The sequence below is a fragment of the Leuciscus leuciscus genome (assembly GCF_965113295.1).
Source record: "Leuciscus leuciscus genome assembly, chromosome: 23".
NCBI lineage: Eukaryota > Metazoa > Chordata > Actinopteri > Cypriniformes > Leuciscidae > Leuciscus > Leuciscus leuciscus.
Window position 1 is genome coordinate 19211222 of NC_138747.1, and position 23216 is coordinate 19234437.

General features: G+C 37.7%; 1 protein-coding gene across 4 annotated transcripts in view; it reads right to left on the reverse strand.

The window, feature by feature from the left end:
• Positions 1-822: 822 nt before the first annotated feature.
• Positions 823-23216, reverse strand: part of mast3b (microtubule associated serine/threonine kinase 3b) — a 35674-nt gene continuing 13280 nt past the window's right edge. For all 4 annotated transcript variants that reach the window (XM_082156723.1, XM_082156724.1, XM_082156725.1 and 1 more), the window contains 21 exons: positions 20858-20933; positions 20562-20771; positions 15796-15897; positions 15567-15699; positions 15398-15468; positions 15216-15304; positions 14053-14261; positions 13335-13473; positions 13124-13256; positions 12865-13030; positions 12631-12732; positions 11835-11957; positions 11545-11657; positions 9506-9666; positions 8387-8508; positions 7809-8009; positions 7391-7617; positions 6514-6636; positions 5485-5621; positions 4945-5126; positions 823-3891 (listed from right to left, as the gene is read on the reverse strand). In XM_082156723.1, the coding sequence (XP_082012849.1) occupies positions 2879-3891; positions 4945-5126; positions 5485-5621; positions 6514-6636; positions 7391-7617; positions 7809-8009; positions 8387-8508; positions 9506-9666; positions 11545-11657; positions 11835-11957; positions 12631-12732; positions 12865-13030; positions 13124-13256; positions 13335-13473; positions 14053-14261; positions 15216-15304; positions 15398-15468; positions 15567-15699; positions 15796-15897; positions 20562-20771; positions 20858-20933 (3832 nt within the window). In that variant the 3' untranslated portion in view covers positions 823-2878. The remainder of the gene's footprint in view (positions 3892-4944; positions 5127-5484; positions 5622-6513; positions 6637-7390; positions 7618-7808; positions 8010-8386; positions 8509-9505; positions 9667-11544; positions 11658-11834; positions 11958-12630; positions 12733-12864; positions 13031-13123; positions 13257-13334; positions 13474-14052; positions 14262-15215; positions 15305-15397; positions 15469-15566; positions 15700-15795; positions 15898-20561; positions 20772-20857; positions 20934-23216) is intronic.

The window sequence follows — 23216 nt, forward strand, 5'->3', positions numbered from 1 at the left end:
AAATTGAACAGGTGTTCCTAATAATCCTTTAGGTGAGTGTATATATACAAATATTTAAGTATTTTGAAAGCGTAGGGAGACCGGCTTGATTATGTCATTCGCAGTGCTTCATAAGAGTTGGCAGAGCTATTGGTGGAATCTGGGAAATCCCTGCATACATTAAAATGTACAAATTCACACCATTTCATTTTTATGTATTTGAAAGACAACAGCCTTCCAAAGACAGTAACACATGGTTTAATGACTCACTGAGTGATAATTCAAATAATAATTTATGCGTTTGTCAGGAGCTGATTAGATAGGCAATGTTGAGAAAACATGTGAAATGATATAAATGATAAAGTGAAATGATTTCTGTAGATCCAGTGATTAAATGCTGTTTTCAGTGATAGGCACATGACTAGTGGCTGGGGTCTATGTGCAATTCCACAAACCTGGAAGAGCTTCTGAATGGATAGACTTTTTTTTAGAAAAGAAATTTAAAATATAAATATATAGTAAAATAAATAAATTAGGAGTAATTTATTGCCTCTGGGAGAATAACATGTAATCATACAATCAATAAAAAAGTAACTGTAGTCTTAAGTACAAGTATTTTAAAATGTAATATTCGAATTACAAAGGCTTAATTTTTGGAATCGCTTTATTAAGCAATCAGGGTTACATGTAATCAGTTACTACCCAGAATTGTGTGTGTGTGTGTGTGTGTGTGTGTATATAAATATGAAGAAAAACAAAAGTCATTTATATTCCATCTTAACCAGAGAATGATTTATTACAAAACATCATCAGACAAACAGTTAACATTAAAAAATATTTATAAAAAGATATTTTTTTTTTTTTTACAAACATAATTACCAAGTCCTGACAATTCTGGAAAAATGGAAGAAACCATCAGCACAGCAGGTTATATAGATGTTGGATTTTCAGTGCTGTGAAGCATTAGTGCGAATGCAACATCGTGACCCAGTCTCGTCTGAACATGTTTAAGAGTGGGTTTGACATCCACAAGACAAACACTTCATCCACTAAAGTCTGTGATTACAGAGGGATAAAATGTCACAACTGGGTCTGCATAACATTAATAAGCTTTTAATAACATTACTGTAATTCAAAGGCTCGGTTATACTTGACCATTAAACATTGCACTCAGGTTGCCATGCCAAAGTGAACGGTGCATTTACTTAACATGCAGCATGCAAACGTTCGGCTGACAGGCAGGAAAATACAGCCTATTCAAATTTACACCAATTTGTGTCACACAGAGTGTTTACGACTACAGTAGCCTGGTGCATAAAGTTAAACGGAGAGGTCACAATTAACAAACCTCAAAAATACAACAGAAATGTTTTCTTGAATTGGTCAAGCATGTGCCGTTTTTCCTGAAGGTCCAACATAAATGAAGTCCTGACTGACTGATAGCATCCAATTGACTGTTAAACCTTCTCATGCAGTTTTATATGCAATTAAAATACTGTCATATATTAGATCCAAATAACAACTTAAAGTAAAAAAAAAAAAAGTTTTGGAAGAGAGTCATGCATATGAACAAAAACATCCAGTCTAATGTGTGCAGTGTCTATTAACAATGACATCACAACGAACTTTAAACAATAATGTAGCGAAAGCCTCCACCCACTGACTCCAGTTCTGCAAACATTTGTAATTAAGTTACCTTCGCACAGTAGAAATCCATATATATAAAATGTAAACATTTCTCCAAGTACAAAAACTTGTGAGTACTCGCGACAGGCCAATGGTCAAAAAACTCATGACGATGTGGTTCGTTACTCAGTGATTTCTTGTGTAAATGAGTTCCGGCTAGTGTGAGGTGTGTGACTGCATGCTTAACTATTTCTTCAAATATTTCAGGTGTGTCTGTGAGCCCATTCATTTTAGCACCTGTGAAAATTTGAGATGTTTTAGGTTGCAGGTAAACTGAACAAAGCTGGGTGAAAAAGAAAAGTATTGGAAGAATATTTAAGTAAAAAAAAAGAAAAAAACTACAAAAAACCATGCAAAAACGAATTGTGGGAACTCTGTGAAAATACATGAACAATTTTACCTTAAAAATCTTAAAACCAAACATTATCCCTTTCTGGGTTCAATTCTAAGTGAAGAACTATTTTTTTTTTTAATTCATGAATTAAATTTAGCATCATTTAATTAAACAAGTTATCTAGAAAGGAATTTAACTTAAAATATTCTAAATCTAAATTCATCTTTACAAAATGGTAAAATAAAAAGAGGTGTAAAACTGATCTATTTGGTTCGATGCATAAAATTCACATAGACGATTGTTTTTTGACACCTTGACCAACATGTAACTTCATTTCAAATTACTTGTGGGGTTCCCACAGTTGAAGCCCAAACGGTCGACACAAACAGAGTCCTATTTTTCTTTCACACGGATCATTTCAAACACTCTGGAAACCCTTTGAGATTGTGGAATAATTCATGAAAAGGGCCACATGACAATTCCATTCAAATATCATTTGAACCTGCAGCTTTTAAAATCACACACAATGTCGGTGCAAAAATTAAAAGCTCTAGGAGGATGAAATGGATTCGAAGCTTTTGCACATTTTCATAGAAAAAAAATCAAGTCATTCAAATCCCCTCCTCAACCCGTTCACAGAAGGTGAGAAAAATGTACTAGCAACCGTTACGTTTTTTTTTTTTTGGCCAACAGCACATCTCCAGTACACTATAAATTAAAAAAGCATACATATTCCCTGCATAAGACTATCGTACTTCCATTTACACATTAATAAAATACTCCCACTTAGTAATTGTTTGAATTCTGCGTGGCAACAAACGTCGTGATGACGGGTCGTTCGTGAAGCCCGCGGGGATGATGATGTGCTGCAACAGTCCTTTACTCATTTATCTCTCTATCAATTAGCTTTTTTCCTGGACTCTGACGCTTTTCTGGCTTTGCTGCATCTGCAGTGGTCTCGCCGGCTTCATGTGTAGTTGCTGAGGAGCGTTGGGTGTCTTTGGCAGCACATTCAGCCTGAGGTTCAGCTTGACTCAGTGTATGTGACACGTTTTCCTCAATCTCTTCCTCGTCTTCATCCGAACAAAGCCTCCAATCGTCCGCTTCCTCGCTCTCTGATCCTTGCACGGCGATCTGAGGGACCAGCGGATTCCTCCTCGCCATGCACTCCTCCTCCGACTGCGTTTCGCCCAGCATCTGCTTGCCCGACTGGGCGGGAATCTGGGCGGCCCTGTCGTCTGGTTCGTCAAAGCTCACTTCCTGCACGGCTTCCTGCTTCTTGAAGGAATCTCGGCGTTCGGAGAGGTTCAGCTTGCGCATTACAACGATCTGCTCCATTCGGTCACCAGGCCAGTCCCTCATCCTCTGGCCGCAAAAGTACCCACCCAGCCTGCCGTGATCCACCGAATATGTTGCACCACAGGCCACCTCTGCCTCTGCATCTCCCAGTACATCCACCTCGCAGTGGGGGACTTCCAACGTGTGTCTGCGGGGCGCGTGGGGCTTTTTGTCAGCAAATAAGGCCCCTGAGAGTTTCTCCGCAGACTGGACCCTCTTCAGCAGAGGGGAACGTGGAGGTTCTGCACTCCGGGGTCTGACCACATGCCGAATGATCGTGGGGGGCGAGAGGGTCTTGCCGTGGAAAGAGTGGAGGGTTTTGGAGATGCTGGGTAAGGGTGAGGGGGAGCGCTGGGGGGACAGGGCCTGTGGCGAAGAGGTGCAGGCCAGAGGTGACGGTGGGATACTGCTGGTGGACTTCCTTCTCCCCACTTTAGTGTAGCGTTGGTTGCCAAGTTTCGAGCCAAGGCCGTGCAGCGAGCTGGGCCGCATCTGGACCGCTGGTGAACTGGGAGAGCTGGAGCATGGAGAGGCGTTCTGGGGAAGGCTGGCTTCTGAACAGATTGCAATGTTTTATGACAATTTTAACAATATAATTAATAAACAACATATTTAATATATTATAATATATACAATAAACAAAAGTTTTCTGGCATTTTCTGATTAAATTAAGTGACCTAGACATAGTAGTGCTGGGTATTGACACAAATTTCACAATTAGATTTTGATTCACAAGTTTGAAAATCTATTTAATTCTGATCTCGATTCAATTCAACTCATTTAGATTTTAGATCATGTAGAGTACACAAAAAAATTAAACGGTAGCTGTCATAAAAACTATAATGAATATGTAATATACTACATATATTTAGCAAATTGCTTCTCTCTAAAGTACATTTTTCTAGTCAACTATCAAGCTATGGTCATTGAATTGATTTTCAGAGTTGCGTGACATTGTTTATACATTGTTTACAAGCCGTTTTGACGTCTTTCTGAAACATTCATTGAGCAATTACATGATGCATTTCAGTAAGTCGTACTGTATCTTTCAACATATCTTCAGATGTTCATTTATTTTTATGTTGTGCTATAACTAGTAGTAAAAAGTAAGAGATAATTGGTTCACATGTGCTTCGTGCTGCTGCTTCGCTTGAACTGAGGCTACAGCGACCTGTCACACCACAACAATACTTTTGATATTTAAAACGGACAGAATTTGAACACTGATACTTTATCACAAATGTCATAAGTAACAAAGCTTATTGCGATTTATTGGATGGGAGGTGCGCTACAAACAATACTTCGTGAAGTTGTGTTCAAGCAACAACTGAAAAGAGCATAGACTAAAAGATCGATCTTGGGAATTAAGAATCGATATTGGTTCATCAAAATGAGAATCTACTCAAATTGAGAAATCAAGATTTTCAACCCAGTCCTTAAATATTTCTTCATTTTATAATATAACAACTGTTTTAAAAGAAATATTTTATTTTAAGAAAATATTTAAATATTCCTACATTTTTATCAATATATATTCTCCAACTTAAACTGATTAATTACTGGTTGACAAATAGTTTCATGTTTTCTATCTATAAGTCGGGTCATACCAGCGGTGTGGTCGGGAACGGGGCTCCGGCAGGGTGTTGTGGGTCCGGAGGAAAGGCTGTGTGTGGGAGAGCCTGGCAGACTCTCGCTGGAGGACACCGAGTGATGCAGGCCGGAGGAGAAACTACGGCTGCTGTGCATGACGGTGCTCTGTTTGGACAGCTTCTTCAGCATGCTGCGCCTCCTGGGTGAACACGAGATTATTCAGGGTAATGGCAAACATCGATGAATGATAAACTCTTGTAGGCGGCATCAAACCGAATGTCCTTACTAACATTAGCAATAGACAAATATATCAGCCAGTAACCATTTAAATGGATAAAATATTTTTGTTGAGTAAATATTGTGTAAAATAAAAGTTAATTCAATTTCAACAATCTAATTTGCTAAAATTAAATTGCATTATGTATGCAGAGGGATTATAGCTTCCACTGTCTACCCTGCACTGAGTATTGGGATCAGCCATTTAAAAATCAACCACTAACGATGTAATGTAATGATGTAAAATAATATGAGAGCTTTAAAACAAGAGTTTTCCTGACCGGTCCTGATTGTCCCTCCATTTGCTCCTCTTACAGCGGCGGGCCATCTTTCCTTTACAGCTGCTCTTGCGTGCCGGCCCAATCTTTATAGATGTGTCCTCTAGTGCAATAGTCTGCAGGGACACCTGGTTACCGCTCTGTATATTAAAAAGACCAAATGAAAGTAGATGAAACTAGCTGACAAATTACACAAAAGATTATCTATTAATCTCCCCTAACTAGTCAGAATTCAATTTTGCAATAATTAAAAAAGTAATGCAATTTGAACTATTAAGAACAATTAAAGGCATCTGCAAATTTATTTTGACTAGTTAATTACATTTTTACAACAGATAATTTAATTTTACAGGTCCACATAGAATTAGACAGGAAAATAAAATGTTAGATTTTTTTTTACTACTCCAAAAATTACATTGTCAATATCTGTATTACTAGGACAGATAACTAAAAAAATTATATAATGTCTGGTCAAAACTACTATTTTAGATATCTGTTAGGCAATTTTGACTAGTAATTATTCAAACATGTATTTTTTCTAATTTAAAGTGAGTTATTATCTATAACTCAATTTGAGCTAGTAACATGCAATTATTACAAGTAGAAATGTTTGGCTAGTCAATAAAATTGCAGATATTTTTAATAATTCTTCTCAGTAGTTTGATCAGCATTATTACTATTAGAAATTATTTTTGTCAAAATGTATTTCAACTAGTAACGCTATGAGTATTTATTTATTATATATTATTAATTGTATTTTTTAAAACATTGGCGTCTATTATCATATTGCTGTTGCAATTTAATACAATTAAAAAGCCACTTGAGGCTTTGAATAAAGTGATTTCACTGTGGTTAAATGTGTTTTAGGCATACAAACATGGTTCAAATAAATACAAATAAATTCCCTATCAAGTAAGGGTTTCAAAATGTTTTTTTTTGGGGTGAAATTCCTCAACTGACATTTTGTTTTTGGTCTAGTTCAGAATATTAAACAATGGTTCAGGGAATCCCAACATGCTGCAGTTGAAATACCTTCAAGAGAAGCTCCATCATCTCTGTGTGCACTAGACCCTGCACAGACTCTCCATTCACATGAGTGATCAGATCACCTGCTCGCAGTCCAGCCTCATGGGCAGGGCTGCTCTCCTCCACACCCTGACAGAGGAAAACAACAAAAGGAATCAGAATAAACAGACTGAACCATCCATCTTTAAAACTCAATGTCTGAGGCCGTTTACACCTGGTATTAAGATGCGTTTTGGTCGATCGGATCACAAGTGGACGATGCTAAATAAAGGTGTACACGGGGTCTAAAATGTTTTGAGCTTGTCCACTTCCAGAGGTAGTTGAAAACACATTTGACTGGATTGATTTTGTAGAGTAAATGCTCATGTGGTTGAATGTGTTCGAACAGCCACGAAAGGCCGCCTTCTCTCCGTCTACTGACCTAACGCGTAAACATTATGGGAAGTGCTGGAAGAATACTTTGTTGGCTGGAGAACCAAGATTGGTTGGAAGACGAAAAACGTACCAAGCATTCCTCGCCATTCCTGATTTCTAACACACTCTCAGCGTTCGGCGTGGTCTTGCGACTATCAGAGCAGAAACGGAAGCTGATGCTCCCGGTATATTTTTCTGTCTCCTTTCACATTCATATGTAAATTGCGTGTGCTTTATTTGCCAGCTAGTTCAAAAGATCTGAAAAAACCCATACATGTACCCTTCCCCTCGGACAAATCAGGACAGAAGAGGCTGAAAGTGGACAAAAGAGACAGATTAAAACACCAGGTGTAAACGGGAATGTGTCTCCCTTTTCTACTTGTGATCTGATCTACCAAAACACAACTTAATACCAGGTGTAAACCGAGTGTGTTCCGATAAGAGGCTTTAGAAGTGATTATCTGCTTACCAAGACCATGTGGTTTATGGTGTAGATGTCACTGGTCCCCATGTAAACACGAATGGTCTGCAGGGTGAAGCCGTATTTCTTCCCAGAGCTGTGGATGATGATTGGCGGGCGGAGCCTGCTGACGCTGAGTGACAGGTCTCGATTGGGGGAGGAGTCTCGGGATGATGGATTCGAGGAAAACGATCGAGGGGAAATGGAGCGCGCCTGCAGGCCGCCACTCCCGTCATCTGGGGAAAAGGAAGAAAAATGTGTCAAAAAAAATAAATAATTTATATATATTTTCATTTTTTCCACAAAAACGTGGTTTTATACATCTGAAACAAAACCATGACATAAAATCTACAAATCCACTCTCCAGATATGAAGAGAACCACCATTTTCTTTAGAGCTGCTATGGTAACTATGTTTGGGGTCTGACCTGGCGTGATGATGAGCGAGAGGGTGGACACTGATGCAGACTTGGGGACCTTGCGTCCTGGTGAAAGTCGCTGTCTGTCAGGCGTCTCCAGCTGGTTTCCAAAGCACTGAGGAGTCCCTTGTTCCCTTGGCGACGAGTGTTTCGTTCCTGTGCTGTTGCTACGAAGTCGGAGTCGTCGCAGGCTGGATACAACAACTTCAGCTGCAGAATTAAAAGGTTTGCATCAAAATAAAACTCCACCCAGTGAATGTAGCACAACATTATTATAATTTACAAGGACTTGAATTTGATTGCTAGGGGACACATTTACTACAGTATATAATTCTGTATGAATATGCATAATAGCAAGAGATTTTCTTTGATGGGTCCTTTTTGACATTTTATAGAAAGACAAAAAGAGTAAAGGAAATGAGGGGACAACAGGATTGGAACATGACAGATCGAATCCTCATTTCCCATCTTTATGTGGCCGGAACGTATCCACTACTAGGCCACCAGTGTTTTGAATATTGTGAAGGGCAATAAATTGGTAACAAAAAAAAAAACTCTAAAATGTGGCAATTTTTTTGTCAACTTACCCTCATCATCGGTGGAGAGGGCGAATCGTGGCATGGCCTCTAGGCTGTGTGTGCTGCTCACAACTAGGGGGCTCACGGCACGCTCGGGCTGAGATGAGCTGGATGAAGTTCGAGGGCGCAGGCTAAAAAATTTAATAAAAATAAAACACGCATTCAAAATGCTGGTAAATAACATTTACTGTGATTGAGCCACAATGAAAACATACATATAAGGAATAATGTACATACAGCTGGTTGTTACCGCAAAGTAAACCGCAACAATGTCAGGGTCCTACTTATTACACGGCTACTTGCCACAAAAAAAAAAGAATTAGACAAGTTGAAAAAACTCAACACTTCCCCACAGAAAACCATTTTTTACAAGCAGCTTTGAGCCAGTCTTCTGTGTTCAACTGCGTGTTTGTGATTTTCTGGGCGAGTCGGAGTGAACTGCGGCACTAATAGAGTCTCATGAATGCGCAGTCGTTCACAGAACACCAAAGGCCAAGGTAAGGACTTTTGAAAAATAACCCTACCATACACCACCTGAAAACTGACGCATGGATCATTCTGTGATACACTGCCATTGTATGGATGAGAAACGGTTCTAAAATTAAACAGAAACAGTTCTAGTTCTTACCCGTTTATTCTTATAATCCATTCGAGTGTACAAAACATTCGTTTTGTCAACAGGACGAACACTTCAAAAATATTACCTATGCCAATTACTAATACTGAAATCCTAATTTAAAGTAAGTAAAGTAAAAAACTGTGGCTCAAGATTTAAATACATTTAAATAACATGAGAGTGTGTCTGCAGAGGGAAATGAAAGAAGCACTGGCCTCACATACCCAGATGAGAGATCATTTTACAGAATTACTATCATTACAGGGGAATAACTGATCTCGGAACGTCGCAACTGATCAGAATCATGCATTTCAGAGAACCATGCAATAAGTAGAATAATATTCTAACCAGAACTTAATACTATAATGGGTATAGTTTTTTTATTTTTCTAATTAATGACTATTTATTATAACGTTTTTTGTATTGTATAATGTTCCATCGGTTTGTAATGGCACGTGACGACATCATTTTTATTTTGGGGTGAATGCATTTCTTGATTCCTCGATTCGTACCTTGCCCTCTGAGCCGAGAGCCTCTTGTCTCCTGTGGAGGCTTGTCGTCGGATCTCTCCAGGAGAGTGAGTGTCTGCCCGGTCCTCGATCTCCTCACTGTGACTGCGGTCGGAGGAGAAGCTCAGGGACGGGGTGGCCAGGTGCTCTGTGCTGCTGTACACCTACACAATTGTGGATAAGAAATGTCAGAGAGAAAGAGAGAGAAAAATGGCCACACAACAGAAAAATGTTCCCCATGTTTAGCTGGGCAATACAACAGTGGTCTTGTTTTTTTAAAAACCTATTTAAAAGCAAAAGTTGAATTACATATGTTATTATAGAAATACTATAAGCGCCACCCATGATTCATTTATTAAAAGGTAAAACCTAGGATTGTCACTAACAATTATTTTGGTAATAGAGTATTCTGTCGATTATTTTGATGATTAATCAAGTAATCGGATATTTTTTCGTGGTAATAAAAATAGACCTAAGCAAAGACCTAAGCCTTTAAAATGACTTGAAACATTTATACCATGGTCTCTCTAAATACTCGATTCTGATAGGCTGGAAGGTGTGCAAAAAAACAAACATTTTATGCACAGGTAGTACCAAGTCAGTTTAATCACCATTTTATATTAATGCACTGTTTTCATTGAAGCACATTATATTTCTCATAAACTAGGGGTTACATTGCTATTTTGAAGTAATTAAACTCACAGCTTCATTATTAATAGTGAAGCTGAACAGACGCAGGTATGAATCTCTCTCTCGATAATTAATTCAATTAAATGCTATAATTTATTCATCACATAAATGCCATCTTACACACTACTTCATCTCTGTGTCTGATTCAAAGAGGGCAGAATGCTAGATCTAAGATCTAACGAGCCTTAACTGACGAATATAATGTCAATTTTACCCTTTCGGTTAAATATTACGCTGCAGACATCAATAACTGCTTTAAGTTATCAATGCTGGCAAATGACCATGGTATAAGCGGGATAATCCACGGCTAGCTGTGCATCAAAACAAGTAATCATATGGTTTTATAGACCAACACTGTTTATATCATGTATTTTAACAATCATCTAATGTGCATTATGTATTATACTCAAATGTCTGCAGAGGACGCCAATGGCCTAGTGTAGTTACACTTTTCTTACAACAGATCAAATCCTTGTTTAACTTTTTGTTTAAAAATATTTACTTAATCTTTTATGTCTGGCCACTTCTTTACGATAGAAGTGATTCTTAAACAAGACTAAATGGACATCAAAACATGCACATTTTTAAATCGCTATGAACAGTTCGCATATTTATAATGTTTACAAATGGTTTGCGTTACAAACTTGATGAAATGGCGCACATTGCGTTCCCAAATAAACATTGTAAAGTAACCCAAACTCGCAGCAGATGCAGAGACGGAGTTTGAGTTGCGCTCCATGCATGTAAATGATAACAGAACATGTGGAGCAGCATTTACTGTGAACAGAGCCACACATAACCTTCACGCATGCCAATTAAAAAAACACATATATATTAAATCTGCAGCGTATATATTTATTTAATTGAATCACAGCCTTTGTGAATTTACAATAACACTACGCTATAGTATGGTCTTTAAATGATTTTAATACATTGAGCAGCCTTAGAAAACGGTCTAATAATGCGCTTCATGGATTTGCGTACGTGGAAAGCGCCACTTCTGTTATTTTGCCGTTACTCGACACGGGTAAATTACAATCCAGGATTTTTTCAAATTAAGTACTCATATTGAGGAATCGTGACAGCCCTAGTAAAACCCACGTGATACTGATACGAGCCTTCATCTCATGTGTGCGTATTTCAAACATTTGTCTGACTACTCTTTTCATACAATTCATTTCTTTATTTAACGCAATAAAATGTGTGGTTTATGGAAGCCTGTTTCTAAATTCAGTGAAAGAAAGTGGCAAGTACAATAAATAAACAATATGATTATGACTGTTCAGTCACACACATGTAATAAAAAAAGCTTTCAACATTATAAAAATGCGCAGACAGCAAAAGGACCCAACCTTGCTGAAACGATTTGACCAAGAAGAAAACCCTCGTATTTCTAGTGAAGACTCCTCATCATTGGTTTCATCATCCTCATCGGAGGCCAAATGATGGTAGCGTTCAGATCGTGCTACAGAGGAAAGAAAACCAAAGGATTTAGGGGGTAATAGTCAAGTACAATGAAGAAATAATAACTGCACCTCATTGCATAAGGCACAAGAATGCGCTGATATTTCCAGAGCGCTTTGCTCCAGGCATTTATGGAGCTCCCAGAACCTCTTTCCTGTGTTGAATAAGTGGAACTCACTGTCAAAATAGCTAGTGTCATCTTCGGCCTCCAGCTGAGGGATGAATTCAGCTTTCTGACGCAGGAGTCCGTTCCAGTCCAGACCACTGAAGAACAAATGCTGCTTTACTTCTGGAGCCCCACCTACAAACACACGGGAAGTCATACTTGTCCAAATCTCTACTTAAAATAGTTGTATAAATGAGGTTTGTAGGATAGCGAACTCTAAAGAATTTGTTTTGAACTTAAATAGGCCATATATTTTTTTTGTCATTTCATTCTACTCAAGGTAATGTTCGTTTTTCGTTTTTTATATTAATACTAATGTATTTATAGTTTTGTGCAACCAGTTTAGTTTTGGACACTCTCTGGTTCTATATATATATATATATATAATATTCAAAAACAGCTTAATTCCATTGTTATATTGACTAAAATGCATTTTTTCGCAAAAATACAACTGTTCTCACAAAAAAACTTTTGTGAAGGAAAATTACGTGTCACTGACATGTACACGTGGATATGTAAATGCAGGCAAGTTGTATGATCCCAGACATCCCATTCAAACCATATGACTGACTTTCTTCTGTGGAAGATAAAAGATATTTTGAAGAATGTTGGTAACCAAACAGCTTTGGTGACCACTGACTTGGCGAAAAAAAGAAAAAAACAACTTTGAGAATATCTTCTTTTTTCCTCCACAGATGAAATATGTCATAAGTCTGGTTTGGAACAACACGAGGATTTGCATTTTTGTGCGAACTATATAGCTACAATTCTTAACAATTGAAGCATGAATGAATGAAAGACAAAGCACCTGTTCCAAGTCTCTCCAGCGGGCTTTGGTTCAGTAATCGTGTGATCATGTCCTGGGCGTCTACAGGAAGAGTATCATCCCCATCTGGCCAGATAATCTCATCTGCGTAAGAAACAGCAAGTATCAAATCCTTTGATCACGGTTTCATTTTTAAAGCAGTTGGTAAAGCTTCCTGTTTCTTTTAACAATATCTGTGTCTCACCAGCTGTTTAAAACACATTCATCTGAACTCACCGCTGACAACTTGCCCAAAAAGCTCTTCTGGTGTGTCCCCGAAGAACGGAACACATCCCACCAGAAATTCATACAGGATGATGCCCATGGCCCACCAGTCGACGGGTTTCCCATAGCCCTGCCGCAGGATCACTTCTGGAGCAATGTACTCTGGAGTGCCGCAAACCTACAACATAATGTTTGACTCTACATTAATATCAATAACAGTTCTTTAAAATTGACATAAATTGTATCCAAGGAGTATTGTGCTCTTGCCCACCTGCTTGTCGATAAACTCCCTGGTGTCTTTCTCAATGTGGCCCTCATACAGATTGGTTGTCATGTTCATCAGGCCGATTTTGGAGAGCCCGAAGTCAGTGAGTTTGATGTGCCCCATTGAAGTAATCAAGAGGCTGTGAAGGGTTAACAGAACCGTTTAACATGCTACATATCCACACAGTTGCCTAAGAGGTTTTTAGGTATTTTCTCACTTGTCTGGTTTGAGATCTCGGTGCACAATGCCGTAACTGTGGAGGTACTCCAGTGCCAAAACTGTCTCCGCAAAGTACATCCTGGTCATGTCCACAGGAAGTGGGCCCATGTTCTTTAGCACATTGGCACAGTCACCACCTGAAGATCATATTAGCCCAGTGTATGACATATACATGCATTCATAATTATTATTATTATTATTAATAAAACATATACACACACACACACACACATATACATACATATATATATATATATATATATATATATATATACATATATATATATATATATATATATATATATATATATGAAGTGGATCAAAAAAGTTAAATCAAAGTTGTCCTAAGACAAGAACGGCTATTGTTCAAAATTCATGTATAAAATTCATAAAATCTTTGATGAAAGGTTTTGATCCACTTTAAATGTTGACTAATGTATATATAAAATCGAATATATTCAAACTATATATATATATATGCATTTTATATATATATATATATATATAGATTAAAGAATACGAGGGCATGAATTTAACAAAAAATAATGATGTGCACAGATAAATCATAATAAACACTGAAAATAAATTCCACAAAAAAAAAACAGGAATTGCCCATTTTGATTTCGTGGTGAATTTAAATCGGTCTAATTTCTGACTGATTGTTTAATGGCAATTTGTACTTAACAAAACTCTGTTGTGAACATGTTTGAGTTTACCTTCCACATACTCCATGACCATGCACAGATGTCTGCGGGTCTCAAAGGAGCAGAACATGCTGACCACAAAAGGGTTCTCTGCAAATGTCAGGATGTCTCGCTCCACAAACACCTGCTGGATCTGGTTTCGCAGAATCAGGTTTTGTCGGTTGATCTTTTTCATTGCAAATCTTTGTCGAGTTTCTTTATGCCTTACCAGATACACAGCCCTGCAGGATAGATGGAGAACACAGCATGATACAATCACAGACCTTCATATAAACACATATATTAAAATAAAGTATTGAGTTGTGGCCTGATGACTGGTGGGTTTAGGGCCATGAAAGAATATGATTTATATTTTTATATATACATATGTACACACACTTTCAATTTCTATATTTGATGAAAATAGATATTTAACACCATTAAAAAAAAACACTGTAAATAGAAATATTTCAAACCTCTTTTGTAAAGTCTCATTTTTGACATTTTAATTCAAGGAGTCTTTTTTTTCTGATATATTCTTAAGGTAATTTAACCTCCAACTATTGAATTGCCAACACACTCACAGTTAGTAGTTTTTGGTGAAGAAAAATCTTGAATTTGAAAGCTTGAAATCATCTTTAGTTGCAATTAATAAAAAAAACATTTAAAAAGCGGGTGCTGGCGTTTTAATGTGCGTTCGGCCAAACAGCGTACACTAACCCAGCACTATAGGAACTATCAGTGACGTAAGACCCTACTCTGAAGGAGCTCATTTAGTTCCCCCAAAATACATTCCTAGAACTAAAATGGTTCCCAGTCCCTGCAGGCGAACACAATGAAAAGGTTCCTCGGGTGCAAAAGCCCCTATTAACCTATACACCTATTAAATATAAATGTCCAGGGCCAATAACAAAACATAACCTCCAAATACATCTGCATTAACCCACGCTCACCCTGTCTCAGAAGTGTGCACGCACTGTCACCATGTAATCATGTAAACCATGTAAACTCCCTATTAAACATCATATATTTTTTTTTATATTGCTGATTACTTACAAAGCACTAAATGGTTTAGCTCCCCAGGACTTGAGCGAGCTCTTAACGCATTATAGTCCTTCACGTCTATTGCAAACTCAAAATTCCGTCCAGTTGATAATTCCTAGAATAACAAGATTTGAATACCTAGATTTGCTTACCCATAAGCCCCATTACTGATGAGTTTTAAGGTCTCAAAATCGCTCTCCAGTGGTTTTCTTCGTAGTGGTGTGGGTAAAGATTTATTCTGCTGTAAGCAACAGGAAGAGATGTATCATTAGTGACGTCTTATGAAACCTAGAAAGGCTATTTAATGCTCCCTATATTTTTGTTGTGCTTTTACCTCTGCCGTTTCTTCAGAATCAACTGTCAGTGTGTGTCCAAAGTCGTACTGCTCCTCTAACTGCACAACTTCTGTCAAAACAGATGAAAGACACAACATAATGAGCCTAAAGAGAAACTGACAGGCTTTCCAAACAAAACCATCATGAGATAAACGACAGCTATCGCACCATCAAGAGGATCTCGGTTGAGCCCAAGTTGGTTGATAATATATCTGGGTATATCGGTTTTGATGCCCTGGCCGACTTTGGCGTGACCTTCTGCAGCCTCTAGTAAATGGTAGAACTCCTCAGGGTCAAACTCCTACACAGTAAAAATAAGGAGCAGAGTCTCAGGAGTGTCAGGCCGTGAGGAACATTCACGGGAGAGCTGTGAATCAGTGTAGGTGCAGAATCTCACCAGACACTCCAGCAGTCGTGCAGGACGTGAGATGATGATGAGGATCTTCCTCACCAGCTGTGTGATCACTGAAACCTCCTCACTCTCAGAGCGCTCCAGAGCCTTAGACAGACAAACACACACTATATTAAAGGGGCATCGCATGATTTGTCTTGATCTCCTAAAATCGAACCATGTATGTGGTAAAGTTCTATGTAAGAGATATTTTGTGATGCACCCAAATTTAAGCCAACCAAAAATATTTGGCCAGAAAAAAAGAAAAACATTTTGCACGAAAAAGTTGATCAAAACTGCATGAAATAAATTTGTTACACAAACAATGAAGCCAAAGCAAAAATGTATTTTATAATCAACACTGGCATAAAAAAACAGTTGTATATAAACATTTAAATTGCAAATAAGGGGGAAAAAACATGTTATATCAACTTCAATTTCTACTCCAATTCCTCATTGAAATATAAATACTTTATAGTTTCTAAATAGTGGCTGTAATAACTTGTTTTCATGACAGATTTATTCAAACATCCATAAAATTAGACAAAAGTTTAAATAAAAATGTAATGAATACGTACTATAGTGCATATATTAAGCAAATGTTTTTTGTTTTTTTTACATCTTTCTTTCAAAAATGTATCACGAGAAGACTGGTTATAGCTGAAGAACTATACTAGAGTAGTTTCAATAGTTTCAGTCTTTCAGCTGAATTTTCAGCATCATTACTGTAGTCTTCAGTATCACATGATCCTTCAGAAATCATTCAAATTTGATGATTTGGTGCTCAAGAAACATTTCTTACTTTTATCAATGTAGAAAACAGTTGTGCTGCTTAATATTTTTTATAAACAAAGTTAAATAGAAAGTTCAGTAGAACAATTAATTTGAAATAGAAAACTTTTGTAATATTATAAAAGTGTCACTTGATCAATTTAATGCATCATTGCTCAATAAAAGAATTCATTTCTTTTTAAACAAGCGACCCCAAACATTTGAATAGTAGTGTATGTTTTGCACATCCCTTGTGTACATAACTATTCAGTATCCAGCTACTTAGCTCGCCCTTAACAATCATTAGAGGTCATATACATATACTTGTCTTAAAGGTACAGTAGCACAAAAGAAAAAGAAAAAGAGCGGGGTGGAAACTGAAAAACTAAGTACGACTGTTTTGAGCAATGTTGTCTAACATAATAAGTGGACTTCAGGGGGAAATTAAAATGTCACAAAACTGAAGATGTGAATTAATTTAATAAGGCACACCATTTAAGCAGCATAGCCTACGCTAGTCATCAAAAGACACAAGAACACTGTGTCCGTCCTGAACACTGGACAGTATTCGGCGAAGTGACTGGAATGTTATTTCTTGTTTGTGCAGGGGAATCTGCTGGCTTGTGGGATGTGGGAGTGGGAGGTAATGAGCTACTTATGCTCTGGTGCTACAGGATCAAATCCTTTCCAGGCACTTGTGTGAATTTTAATCAACTCTGCATTCTCACTGAATCTGGATTTAACATGCATTAGACTGCAAAATCCAAAGATTGAGCAGGACGCTGAAACATTAAATCAGATATTATATCCTAAACCAAGAGTCTGCGACCGAGCACATAAAACAGTTTAATCTATCTTGAGCTGCTGTCTCCTTGCGTAAGGTTGTTTAGGTGAAAAGCTAAGTAAACAAGGGATCAAGCTCGGTCAGGGGACTCCTACGACAAACTAAAATTACTGCATTTTCATGCATTTGATGAAGCTGAACAAAGTGAGGGAGACATGCTATCAAATCAGCATTAAAGAGCCTCATAGCATGATAAGATGTGTGACTCATGTTTCGCAGACAGCCAAATGCCACTGCAAGAGGGGTGTGAGGGAAACATGGATGCTTCTAACTCGACACGAACCGTCACATCAAAACAATGAACTGTTTCCTTTTTTAGCACTGCAGCCAGCGTGTCTCTCTCTCTCTCTCTCTAGCTCAGACTTGAATGCGACTTGTGCCCCTGCAGCACGGAGCTTTATAATGATGCCCAGCTTTAGGCTGTCCGACTCCCTTATGTTTACATGAGCAAAGATGTCAAAATGTATCAATAAATCTATTTATGATCAAGGGCCATGCTTAACATGGGGTATTGTGACATTCAATCATTATTTAAGAAAATGATTAACTTAGAAACAGTATGGTAACAAATTTGGAAATTAATAAATACATACAATTATAAATGCAACAATCAATCACTTCGCTAATCAAAATAACTACAATAAGTAGGACTGTACAATTAATCAAATTAAACCATTAAAACCGAATCCAGAAAAATGTTATCGGAAAAAAAATTAAACATTTAATATGGCCCAGAAATTTAGTTTGTTAAACTTTTAATTGTTGTTAAATTTGATTTCATGAATTAATTTGGGAAAAAATAAAACATTTCATAAGGCCTCTACAAATTAAAATGATTAAACTTCAAATTGTTGTTACGTTTCATTATTTCATAAATTCAGAAAAAATAAAGGAATTTGTGAAAAATAAAACCGATTTCCAAAAGTCTGAAAATACAGATTTAACCCTGGAAATAAATGTTACAGCTTTACTAATTTATTAAGATTTATTATCTAATACAAAGTTATACACCATATTGATATTAAATAGTACAAATTACTTATTATAAACAGTGAAGATAAACAATAAAGTACTTTATAACATTTAAATAATAAATATTTTATTCAAACTATTCTTTATCATAAGTAAAATATTTTCAGATCATTTGCACTTATCTATTTACATAATTGACTATTTATACACTTTAGACATTTGATAACATTATTTAATTGACTTTAATTTAAAAAATGATTGAGTGGCAGAATTGGGTTCCCATATACTGTAATAACAAACAGCATTAATCCAACATGTTTAAAGTGTATAGTGATAGCCCAATATTTCAGCCAAAATTGGTCCATTTTAATATTATTGGCCACAGCTAATAAGATAACTTCCTGCAGTTTCAAATCTACCAATAACACTGTTTATAGGCTAGATAATAAACTTCTTTTTTTCTTCACATCTTTTTTTATCGTTATGTCAGCCATCGGTCAACCTGCTCTTTAGACCTCTGCAACATATCAGTCAACCAACAAAGACTTTCAGATCCTAGAAGGGAGTAGAGAGTGACAGAGGATCAGTGTAGAGCGGACTGATGTTTCCCAATACCAACACAAAACCACAGGATTTGACTATTAATCACAACAGTTTGATGATTGAATGGTTAGAGCAGTTAAACTGCGGCATGACTGCGGCATCAGGGGCCTGTGTTGGCACCGCTGACTAAGGGAAGTGGGAAACACTTTAATAGCCTTATCTATGAGCACGACATCCACTGCACAGCAGCGATCTGACAGTCTTGCCTGGGGTTGTCTGAACACTACATACAGGGTGGGCGTAAGCGTTGCTATGGAAACTAACACCCTGTAGTTGCAAAGATGAGCATGGAGCTTGAACGGGGAGATCTATATTTCTACTCAAAACCTCTGCTGAAGGGTACGCATACACTTATACACGAAACCACGCGCAGTTACACACGCTCACATGTATGCAAATTTGAGCACACGCTGCTAACTCTCAGCTAACAGATGCTCTTTTTTGCTAGGCATAATTATTTTTTATTTTTTTAAACCCTTCTTAAAAAAAGTATTTATAGTGTAAAAACACCATAGCGAATGAGGCATATTTCACACTCATTAGTGGAAGTGGTCAGTCTCTTTTGAGAATGTGTGATGTTTCTGGCCCTTTAAAGCCAGTGGCAGCACACTAATAACACCAGTGACAGAACCCAACACTGACCTAATGTCACTGTCAACCTGATATTCCTGCCAAACCACAACCACCATCTCAGAACACCCGTTGACTTTGGCATAATCAGAAAAGGCCAGCGTTACCAAGTTGACAGGGGCTAAAGCAGCAGAATACGGCTTCAAAGCAGCAGAATATGGCTTCATATAGTTATTAAAAGGACTCACCACCAAACTCAAACCTGATTTAAACTTGTGCTGCCCAGACATAAGAACCATACTACATGTCGAAGTCCGTACAAACCTGCCAGGCCAAATCTCCTACACTGGAGAAAATGTTTTTGTGAAGTTCAAACAAAGATTGGAGCCTGGAGTACGTTTTACAAGAAAATACCATTTCAGTCTTACTTCAAAGTTTCAAGTTTAATTTAGGGTGCTTTCACACCTGAGCGTTTCTTTCGGAACCTAGTGCGTTTTCTCCCTTGGTTTGGTTCGTTTAGGCATATGTGTGAACACGGCAATCGGATCCGAACCAAAACAATCGCTCCGAGAACGCCTGAACGAGGTGGTCTTGGCTCCATTGCAAACAAACTTGGTTCACTTGAGGTGGTTTCAGAGCATGATTAATATGTGTTGATGATCAAATGTTCTGCGGTTCTTCAGTCGGACTGACTAACGTCTTTTCACAAAGTATGTTTTGCCCCGTCCATGACAATATGCAACAATTTGAAATTCATACTTCTCCGAAAATATGGCTGTCGAAAAAACTGACCAGGTGAATGTAGCCGATGTGTTGCTATAATCTTTACATTGTTTTTAGCTTTTCTGTACATGTGTACAGAAGGACACATCTCCAAAATCAACAATTAGTCTCATACGGAAAAAAAATATCTGGATTTACTTTCAGAGTAGCGGTCCACTGCACATCAAGTGATACACATCCTGTATAAATTAGAAATATTATGCGTTCTTTTTAGAGATTCCCGCCTCACCTCGTGCAGCATTTTGTCCAAATTATCCTGCAGCTCCATGAAGTATAGAGATGTAATCAGGCCCTTCTGGGATTTATCCAGACAGTCCCTGGCCAACTCCACCAACTGGTGCTGGATAAATCCCAGGACTCCGTCTCCCAGCGGTAGGGTGCTGTCTGGGGAAAAGTGCCTGATGACGTCCAGCAAACGCTCCTCCATCTGAGCGGTAGCCTGCACAGCAGAGAGAATGTTCAACACCTCAGATTTGTGGAGGAAAAACAGGTAATAATCTGTTCAGCGAGTTTGGCGCTACATACCTTTGGAAAACGTTCCTTATAGACATGGTTCATCATTATGATTTCATTATCAAAGGAGCCACCAGTTCGTCCAGGGCTAAAACAAGGAAAAGAACAGATGAAAACCTCCATCATGTAGATCGAAGGTTAAATACTTTATTGATAATCATTCCAGCTAAACCCCTTTTATTTCAAAAACCAATTGAGCGAGCGACTGTTTGAGGCGTGAAGCATTGTGGGTGGACATCTAAACCTCTGAATACTGCAGAGATGTGAGCTAAAGGTGAGGCGTTGCACAGCAGCAGAGCAAAACCGACAGACTGCTGCCTCACAGAATGGGCGACATAAACAAAAACCTTCATCAGATTTTAGTTTTAGTTTCTACTTCAGAATCATCCTCTTGAATCTCAATTGGCCAGATGCAAATTTCAAGCCCCAGTGTTCAATTACACTGTAGTGAAATTTCTTCTCTGACTCAGCCTCGAGGGAGGCTCTTTTGCAAAACAAAAACACTCCTTTTGTTTTGATGGGGGGGAAGCCTGGATATTCCTATTAGTCAGGAGTCCACTAATCTGACAGCAAGCCTTGCAACATGCATCACTGAAACAGATAGCCTAGTTCACCCAAAAATGAAAACCATGTCATTATTTACTCACCCTCACATCAATCAAAACCCATATGACTTTCTTTCTGGTCATTCTTTTCCATCCAATTATAAAAAATGGGGGACTGAGGCTCAAATAAAGAAAAGAAAAAAGCACCACACAACTTTCAAAAAATGGTGTTAAACTATTTTCCAAACTAACAAAACTATTTTCCAAGTTTTTAGAAGTCATATGGTAGCTATGTGTTCGGTACAGACCATATTTAATCATTTATAATGAACCAAATCAAGTCAAAGTGCGATTTGTAATCGAAAATATCATTAATGCAGGATGAATTAGGCTGGATGTCAAGATTTTACTAAATAAGTCTGTTTATCACCAAAAATTGTTTTATTGGGAATGCATGGAAAAGAGCAGGAAAAAGTCTTGGCATTTTGTCCTTTGTGCTCAATGGAAGAAAGTCAGTCATATGGGTTTGGAACAGAATGAGTGAATAAATAATGACAGAACATTTGGGTGAAATCTTAAGAAAAAAGAGATACAAAAAAAGTGCATACAAAATTTATTTTCACTACACAGATTAGTCATTGAAATTGCGCAAGCCAGACGCGAACCCCAATAGCCACCATGAACAGCACAGCTCAATATGCCAGAGGATGCATGCTCACCACTAGATGACACTGCTCTTATATAGTCAATGTGGATATAATAAACTCCAGGAGCCGGATTCACAAAACGTTTTTAACATTTTTCTTAACTGCTATTTTCTTCTTATTTTCGATCTTAAGAAAAAAGATAAGAATATTTAGTATTCTCAAAAAGCTCTCTTAAGAATGTTCTCATCTTTTTTCTTAAGATTGTTCTAAGAAACAATCGTTTGTAAATAACTTTTCTGGAGGGCCACAGCCCTGCAGAGTTTAGTTCACACCCTGCTCCAACAAACAAACCTGGGGCGTTTCTCAATAACAAATACGCAAAGTTCAGACTTGCGCACTTGGTAGTTCAGACTTGCGCACTTGGTAGTTCAGACTTGCCAAGTGTGACAACGGAGAACAAACTCCCGAGGACGGGAGGACGCAAGTCCAGTAATTTTGCAAACGGTACAGCAACGTATTGAAAGCGTCACTCAGCTCGCTCTGGCTACTCCGGTTATCTCAGAATGTAATGTATATTTTAGTCAACAATAAAATGAAATATGTTATAAAACACCACTCTGCCTCTTTTCTTAAATTTTTTTTTTAAACATTAATAGCCACACAAATGTGGTTCAGGCAACACGTACATTGATTATCTTCTCTGAATGTATATTTAGAACAAAACGAAATATAAAACAACCCTGCCTCTTTTCGTTTACATTTTAAAAATATTAAACATATTAAATCTCCCGTTAGATATACACAAGACGAATTATATCTCATGTTTAACCACTACAGTGACATCAGAGCCAGCGGCAAACGTCAGATGGACAAGCCGAGGTAAGGCTGTTCCAGACGGGGTTAATGAGCGCTGAGCGCCCGGTGATCGCCTGGATCTCACAACTCCGAAAACTTCAGATGAAATTTCCAAATAGATGCTCTCTCTCTTTATCAAACCACAAATTTGAGCTTAAACAACTACATTCTCGCCTGAAAAACTCTTAAAGGGATAGTTCACCCAAAAATGAATAGTATTTTTTTTTTCCTACTATGGAAGTCATTGGGGTCCATCAACCGTTTGGTTACCGACATTTTTCAAAATATTGACACTTTTGATGCTTGCTGGTTGGTGCGAGATGC